General features: G+C 38.2%; 1 protein-coding gene across 1 annotated transcript; it reads right to left on the bottom strand.

The window, feature by feature from the left end:
- Positions 1 to 918: 918 nt before the first annotated feature.
- LOC100654488 (olfactory receptor 5AP2-like) lies at positions 919 to 3335 on the bottom strand. Its single transcript, XM_003423638.4, has one exon. It carries the CDS (start codon positions 2014 to 2016, stop codon positions 919 to 921), a length of 1098 nt encoding a protein of 365 aa, XP_003423686.4. The 5' UTR covers positions 2017 to 3335.
- Between the last annotated feature and the right edge of the window lie 5987 nt (positions 3336 to 9322).

Here is a 9322-nt window from a genome sequence, read left to right as displayed (position 1 = left end):
TTACTACCTTTAAAATACTCCAATTAACCCACAAAACTTATAAGACATGCGTGCAGCATTGCTGTGGTTCTCATATTTTTTTTATTTCTGATATAATTCTTTCATGGATTTTATTTGGTGCTCTTGGCATCCTTGTGAGTGGAATTACTGTTACTATTTATAGCAAAGCAGTCATACACAACCTAGATGTGCCTTTCAAGGTAAAAATTTCCTCATCTGCCAGATACATCAGCAAATAGATGTTCATAGCTGAGTTCCTTTCAGGAAATTTCCTTGTGGTTTAAGGATTTGCCTTGCCCAAGATCATGATCCCTCCCAGTTGGTAGCCCATGAGGAGAACTGGTCATTGTAGATGAAAATATTTGCCTCTTTTATCAGAAGTTTGGTCATCACTGAAAGACCATACTAGTTCCAGAGCTCCAGGGTGCTTGGGGAGAGTAGATGTAAAATTGGCTTCATGCTTATTGTAAATTCATCACTATTCAACTTCATCACTATTCAACTTCTTCCCAATCCAGCTTCCCTTTCTCCCTTACAGGTATTGTTCCTGGGAACATTCTGCAATAACTCTTCCTGCACACTAATCCATTTTGTCATTCTATTTTCCTGGAATCCAACTGGACACATCAATATAGATATAGTAAAACAGGTTGACCAGAACGAATATTGAAATTGGAACCTAAACCCAGGGCAGTCAATTCCAAAAGTTTAAATATTCTACCAGACACTGCCTCACCTACTGTGTTGAAGCATCAGATAGGCCCATGTAAACATGTTTAAGATATGAAGAGAAAACAAACAGGACATTTCATTTTAAATAATCTCTCTTAAGACAAGTAAAGATCATAAGTAATCAGAAATAAAATTAATAAGAAGATACATGTTCTTCTACATAACAGGAAGATGTTTACCATGGCTTCACAGTATGGTTTTCTGTAAGACCTTCTTTAGGGCCTCTTTCACATCCTTATTTTTCAAACTGTAGATGAGGGGATTCAGCATAGGGATCACCACAGTATAAAAGACAGAGACAACCTTGCCCTGCTCCATTGAGTAGCTAGATGTTGGGCGCAAGTAAGTGAAAAGAATCGTCCCAAAGAATATGGTGACAGCAGTGAGGTGGGAGGCACAGGTAGAGAAGGCTTTGTGCCTGCCCTCTACTGAGGGCATTCTCAAGATGGCGACGAGGATACACAGGTAGGAAAAAAGGACAGTAACAACACAGCTGATGACATCAAAAGTGGAGAAAGCCATGGTAACAATGCCATTGATGTAGATGTCAGAACAAGAGATTTCAAGCAGAGATGGAATATCACAGTAGAAATGGTTGATTTGATTAGATCCACAAAAGGACAATCTAAAAGTCATCCCTGTGTGAATGGCTCCATTCCCAAAGCCTGCAAGGAATGAGGTTGCCACTAGTATGAAGCAAATTCTCCCAGACATGAGAACTGGGTATAGCAGGGGATTCCAAATGGCTGAGTAGCGGTCATACGCCATCACGGTCAACAGGAAGCACTCAGTCCCAAGGAACGAACCAAAGAAGTAGAACTGGGCAGCACGTCCATTGAAAGTAATGGCCTTACCCTCAGTCACAAGATTCATCAGCATCTTGGGAGTCACAGAAGAAGAGTGGGCGGCATCAACAAAGTAGAGGCTGCTGAGGAAGAAGTACATGGGAGTGTGGAGACAGGAATCAACCTTAATCAGCATGATCATTCCCAAATTGCCTACCATAGTAGCCATATAGATTAAAAGAAACAATACAAAAAGGATAACTTGTAGATCTGGGTTGTCCGAGAGTCCTAAGAGAATAAACTCTGTTACTTCTGTTTGGTTCCCACCTTGGGTCTCTTTCATGTACCTTATCATTTGAGCTGTAAGACAGAACATCACACTTTGTTGGAAGAACACATAACAAACTATAAACATCTTTTCACTGACATATATACATGTGTACCCTATCAGAAGAGTGAAAAATGAAAAGCATAGTAAAAACTGTGCTGAACTTGACATTAAGCCCAAAGAACTGCATCTGATTACTATGTATGCTGCCTACTAACTAATGTTTTTGAGCAAGTCACTTAGTAAACATTAACCACAAATTAAAGTCTCTCCTGGTATTAATCATTTATTGAATAATAACAGGGAAAAATCCTTAAGATGTAACGCTCTTTATTATTTGTAAAAGGTTAATTAATATATAAATATACTCTACAGGCAGAACTTCTGAAGAAATATGATCAAATTAATTCAGGCCACTCAATAGTCCTCCCAGTACTAATAAAATGAATACAAAATATTAAAAGTCAGAAACAGTCATTAGCAATGTCAAGGAAATGACTTAAATCTCTGGGAAAGGTGAATGTTAAAAATTGGTAAAGTTCACGACCAAGGAAAAACACAGAGGAGAGTCCCATGCATGATTCCAATCCTAGCCTAACTTCCCAGAGTCATTATCTACAGAAAAAAAAAAAAAAAAAAAAACTGTCAGCAAACCCTGAGAATATTCAATAATTCCCTCTAATATTTAGAGCATTAAACTGTAAGAAAGAAAATATATCTCAGATGAAAGTGATACAACTAGCCAAAGCAGTGAAAACGCCCACCCAACACCCAGGTTCACTGGATCACAACAGATCAGAAAACATCGCCAAGAGCGCTTGATTTTTGCCACACAACATACTGAATTGGAGGTAGTTTAAAAGGAAATAAATTCACTTCTGGAAAGGTGTAATAGATCCCAAAACAAGATTAAAAAAAAATACCAATTATATGCAAAACCTGTGTTTTCAAAAAATTTCCTAAGTTTTAGTAATAATTAATAAGAACAATTTAAATCAAGTTATATCTACATTAGGTTTTTGAACTCAATTATTAAGAAAGAATTATTCACTCATCTAAGGAATAAAAAGCAAGTCATCCATATGGAGAAAAAAAATCAGACTAGCCTCTGACTTCTCCAGAATTTATTTCACACCAGATACAAGGGTGCAATGTCTGCAAAGGTCTGGGTTAAGAAAGGGATACCCAGAATATTATGTCCCAACAACCTGTCATTGCAGCACAAAATGATAAATAGAACAAAATGACGATGTAAGAAGTCAGAAAACATTAGGCCCAGGAGCCATTCTTAAAAATAATTCATGATCAAATCTAGCCAGCCAAGAAGTAAAGAGGAAAAAAAATGCTCGATGAACTGAATATTGAATCCACATTAAGTCTGTGAAAAGCATAGCTGCAGAAGAGAATGTTGTTATTATAAACCTGAACACATTAAAAATAATGATACACCTAAAGGAGGCTGATGAATGTGAGAGGAAATACCCCAATGTCCTCAAGTCAATTCTGACTCATAGCAACCCTATAGGACAATATAGCACTGCCCCATAGGGTTTCCAAGGAGTAGCTGTTGGATTCGAACTGCAGACCTTTTGGCTAGCAGCCGAGTTCTTCACCTTGCTCCAGAGGAAGTACAGAGTACTAAATTCTTTATGACTCACAGCAGGGAATTATTTGATAATGTCTAATATTGAAATTTGGGACAAAATAACAAAATACCTTTGCTAATAAATTGGGGATAAAAGATCTAATGAACAAGACTGGGGAGAAGGGTGGGCAAGAATTGGTTGTATTTTCACAAACACTGCCTACACAGAAGCACCTATATGGGCTCCACCTAGTTTCCATTAGGATATAGGAGCTTGATAGCCTGTCCTAGTTAGCTAGTGCTGCTATAACAGAAATCCCTCAAGTGAATGACTTTAAAGAACAGAAAAGTATTTTCTCATGGTGCCTCACCTTTTATAACTTCTTGAGTTCTCTTTGCTTCTTTTGCTTGTTCCTGTTTAAGTCTAAATTCACCTTAAAATAAAAAGCGAAAGTAAAAAAATAAATAAATAAATTTCTTTCCTTAGATAAGACACTCACTCTAATTCACCCAGGGTAAACAGGAGGCATAGCTGGAATGGACTTTAGAGGTTATTTATAATATACATAGGAAAACTGAAACCATTTACACTTTCTCCATGATCATAGAGTTACTCTATATTCAGCAAAATTCCCTTCTTTCTTGATTTTACTTTTCCTTAAAGAAAACTCTGAGAATTTTTATAACATTGCTAAACATATTTCAAAATATAGAATACAACAAATCCCCAGGTTAGGAACTTTCAATTTTTATAAAACTCCTAACCGAAACCAAAACCTATTGCCATCGAGTTGATTTCAATTCATAGCAACCTATATTTTTTTTTTATAGGACAGAGAAGGACTGCTTTTTAGGGTTTCCAAGAGGCTGCTGGTGGATTCAAACTGCTGACCTTTTGGTTAGAAGCAGATCTCTTAAATACTACACTACGCACTACCAGGACAACTCATACTTGCCCTTAAATGTTATGTAAATTTGCCCTCACTTTGAAAAAATTGAACCAACCCTTACTAGGAACAAATCCCTCATCACAATCACCTTCACTTACTTACTGCACAGGCAGCTTTTAAACCGTCTACAAGGCTTTGAGAATTTTCTTTCACTAAAGTATGCTACATAAGAACCTCATGCACCTGTTCAGACTTAAGTACAGATTCAACTTAAAGACACGTAGGGATGCGCTGGACCTCGTTTTTAACCTGGGGACTGCCTGTACATCACTGAAGTTCAGCTGTAATATTGTTGGCAATTATTTTCAATTGCAGAGGCTTCAGAGCAGACTCTGGAGTGAACATTCTGACTTACTTTAATTAGGATATGTTTCTTGTTCTTTGGTCTCCGGGGACAGCAAATCTGATGTAACTTCATTGTAGTCTACTCATTTTTCCCCTCTGAAACTAAGGAAACCACGTTTCTCTTTCTTAGTTCTCTCCTTCACCCTTGGGACACCCAGGCTCAGTGGAGATTGGGAATTGTTTCATTCCCAAACAAATTTAAATATTTTTCTTTTATTTCCCTGGTGGCTGGTGGTCTGATCCTCCTAAAAAAAATTGAATCTACAAAATAGAAGGTTAGGTCTATTTCACAACTTCTATAACTACTCCATTTACGTATAAGAAATTATGCTACCTGGATCATACCGAAGTGTCTCAGTGGAGGAGACATGGGGCAGTAGAGAGGACAAGGACAGTCTTAGCTTGGAATCCTGGCTCTCTGGCTCACTGATTGTGTGACTCAGGGTATCTCTCTAGATATCACTGTTTCAGCTTTTGTCATTTCCAAATGGGAATACTAATATCCCCCAGAAGATATAGAAAATGAATAAAAAAGAATTTCTCCAGTCTCCACATTGTTGCCCACATGCTCCTTTTATAAGGTACCATCAAGTCAGTTTCAACTCATAGCAAACCTATGTACAGCAGAACCAAACTCTGTCCGGAACTTCACCATCATTACAATCATTGTTACACTTGAGCCCACTGTTGCAGCCACTTTGTCAATCCATCTCATTGAGGGTCTTCATCTCCCTCTTTTTTGCTAACCCTGAATTAGCCTACGTAGAGTAGATTGAGATTTATCAAGTATTCCATTGCCCAAATGAATCTCCCATCTAAAGATTTCAGAAAGTGAAAATAAAATAGGTTGTTATATCTAATGGTCATTAATATTATTCATGTTGCTTTGAGAAGACATTCCCTTTAATTAACTTCTCAGTACCATTTAATCAATGCAATTTAATCTAGATTCTGCAGAACAGAAAGACATAAGAGATGTCTTGCTTCATCTCCAGAAATTCAGAAAATTCTGTATTGTTTTTCTTAAGCTTAGCTCTTTTTTTTTTGGGTGGTGGTGGTAGAGGAGAGGAAAGAAAGATAGCCTGCAGGGAAAATACTATAAGTTCCTATCAACAAAGAGTCTTTACATCCTGTATTTCTTACCATGACCTATCAGTACCACATGAAAAAACTCACTCTAGGCTATGGAACATCAGAATAAGTTTCAAAATAGGCAGAGAACCAATGTATGATCATAGCTTTAGTGTCATTTAAAGAGGCAGCAGACAATGCTATGTTTCTCTGCCATTCGGCTAGAGACTATCTCAAGTTAGAATGCAATGTGATTTCAAAGAAGCATTCTGAGAACTCACACTGGACACAGGGTTGTAAGCTTGATGCCCTAAGGATGAAACATTGAAAATTAGGTTAAAATGAGACTCTTTATGGAGAACTTTGCCATCTAAAATCCAATAAACAACAAATATTTATTAAGCAACTAATAGAGAGAATCCTGGCTAAAAAAGATGTTACCTCTACCCTCAAGGAGCTTACATGCATCAGAGGATGAGGCAGTGTCTTAGGCTGAGTTCTCTAGACAAGGAAAAGCAGTGAAGTACATATATATACAGGGAGAGAAAGATTTACATCAGGGAAATGGCTCGTGGGGTTTCAGAGGCTGGAAAGTCCCATGTCCTTGGGTCAAGTAAGAGGATTCTCTTGACTCACATAGCTGTAGAGCTGACAAACCCAAGATCAGCAAACAACCTGTTAAATCAAGTCTCAAGAACAGGCGGCAATATCCAATATCCAGAGTAAGCAAAAGGCAGTGAGGTTTGCCAAAAAGTCCGTATGTATTAGATGCAAGCCACACCCCCAAGGAAACTGGCTTTCAACTGATTGCTGCTCATAGCAGATCTCATCATGGAGATAGCAAACAACATCATAACTGCCAAACCACTGAGAATCACGGCCCAGCCAGGTTAAGACACAATGTTCACCATCACAGGTAACGTTACGAATAATAGAGAATCTGGTGAGCCTATCCCCCCCGGTCATAAGGAGAGGAGACTAGGGACAAGTGAAAATAGCAACTACTATTTATTGCTATTATTTCTTCTTTCTAGTCTCCTCTACTTATGACCAGGGGGAGGAGAGGTCATTTTGAATCTGGCAAACATATGGTCTACTATCTTGGGAATGACAACTTGAAGAGGAATGGCATTGTATTCATCCTCAAAAAGAACATTTCAATATCTATGCTGAAGTACAATACTGTCAGTGATAGGATAATATCCATAAGCCTAGGAGAAAGACCAGTTAATAGGACATTAATCAAATTTTCCCAACAACCTCTAAGGCTAAATGTGAAGAAACCAAAGATTTAACCAACTTCTACAGTCTGAAATAGATCAACCATGCAATCAGCATGCATTGATAATTACTGCTGATTGGAATGAGAAATTTGGAAACAAAGAAGATGGATTTGTAGTTGGAATATATGGCCTTAATAATAGAAATAATGGTGGAGATCATATGATGGAATTTTGCAAGACCAATGAGTTCTTCATTGTAAGTGTTTTATTTGAAGATCATAAATGGCAACTATACTCATGGACCTGGACAGATGGAATATATAGAAATCAAATCGATTACATCTGTAGAAAGAGAAAACGGGAAAGTTCAGTATCATCAGTGAAAGCAAGGCCAGGCCCTGTCTGCAGAACACACCTTCAGTTGCTCATATGCAAGTTCAAGTTGAAACTGAAGAAAATTAGCACAAGTCCACGAGAGCCAAAGTATGAAGTTGAGTATCTCCCACCTGTATTTAGAGGTCATATCAAGAATAAAAATAGATTTGATGAATTGAACATTAACGATCCAAGACCAGATAAGTTATGGAATGACATCAAATATGTCATATATGAAGAAAGCAAGAGGTCGTTAAAAAGATAGCAAGAAAAGAAAAGACCAAAATAGGTGACAGAAGAGACACTGGAAACACTGAAACTTGCTCTTGAATTTCAAGCAGCTAAAGCAAAAGGAAGAAATGATGAAGTAAAAGAGCTGAACAGAGAATTTCAAAGGTGGCTCGAGAAGACAAAGTAAGGTACAACAATGGTGAGTACAAAGACCTGAAGTTAGAAAACCAAAAGGGAAGAATCACTGTAGTCATTTCTCAAACTCAAAGAACAGAAGAAAAACTTCAAGACTCAAGTTACAATATAGAAGTTACAACAGAGGAAGCAACAAAAGAAGATGGAAGGAATACACAGAGCCACTATACCACAAAGAACTGGTTGACATTCACCCATTTCAAGAGGTAGCACATGATCAGGAATTGAAGGTACTGAAGAAAGAGGTCCAAGCTGCACTAAAGACATTGGGGAAAACGAGGCTCCGGAAGCTGACAGAATACCAACGGAGATGTTTTGCCAAGTGGCTGCAGCACTGGAAGTGGTCACTCATTTAGGCCATGAAATTTGGAAGACAGCTACCTGGCCAAACGACTGAAAGAATTCCATATTTATGCCTATTCCAAAGAAAGATGATCCACGGAATTCGTTGACATTCAATTATTTCAAGAGGTAGCATATAATCAGGAACTGATTTCATTTTACTTGGAACCACAATTGACATCAATGAAAGCAATACTCAAGTAATCAAAAGAAGTCTTACATTGGGCAAATCAGCTGCAAAAATGTGTTAAAGTGTCCAAAAGCTAAGAAGTCACCATCAGGACTAAGGTGGGCCTGATCCAAGCCATGGGGTTTTCAACCACCTCATATGCATGCAAGGTTAAACAATGACTAAGGAAGTCAGAAGAAGAATTGATACCTTTGAATTGTGGTGTTGCCAAGGAATATTGAATGCACCATGGACTGCCAAAATAATGACCAAATCTGTCTTGGAAGAAGTACTACCAGGATGCTCCTTAGAAGCAGGAATGCTGAAACTATGTGTCACATGCTTTGGACATGTTATCAGGGAGAATCAGTCCCTGGAGAAGGACATCATGCTTGGCAAAGTAGTGGGTCATAGAAAAAGAGGAAGACTCTCAACCAGATTGACTGACAAAGTGGCTACAACAATGGGCTCAAGCATAGCAACAATTGTGAGGATGGCGCAGGACCAGGCAATGTTCGTTCTGTTGTGTGGGGGGGGCTATGAGTCTGAACCAACTCTATGGCACCTAACAACAAAGAGTCCTTTGGCAGCAGATTTGCCCAATGCAATGTGTTTTTTGAATTCTTGACTGCTGCTTCCATCATTGTTGATTGTGGAACCAAGTTAAGTGAAATCTTTGACAACTTCAAACTTTTCTGTTTATCATGATGTTGCTTATTGGTCCAGTTTTGAGGATTTTGGCTTTCTTTAAGTTTAGGTGTAATCCATACTGAAAGCTGTGATCTTTGACCTTCATCATCAAGTGTTTCTAGTCCTCTTCACTTTCAGCAAGCAAGGTTGTGTCATCTGCATAAAGCAGGTTGTTAATGAGTCTTCCTCCAATCCTGACACCACATTCTTCTTCATATAGTCCAGTTTCTCAGATTATTTGCTCAGCATACAGATTGAATAGGTATGGTGAAAGGATACTACTATGACACTATGACACACG

The sequence above is a fragment of the Loxodonta africana genome, chromosome 7 (genome assembly GCF_030014295.1).
Source record: "Loxodonta africana isolate mLoxAfr1 chromosome 7, mLoxAfr1.hap2, whole genome shotgun sequence".
NCBI lineage: Eukaryota > Metazoa > Chordata > Mammalia > Proboscidea > Elephantidae > Loxodonta > Loxodonta africana.
Note: the sequence above shows the minus strand (reverse complement) of the source record. Positions and strands in the feature narration are given on the sequence as shown.

Coding starts and splice junctions, on each gene's coding strand:
- LOC100654488 (XM_003423638.4), bottom strand. CDS start 2,016: ATGTCAAGTTCAGCACAGTTTTTACTATGCTTTTCATTTTTCACTCTT.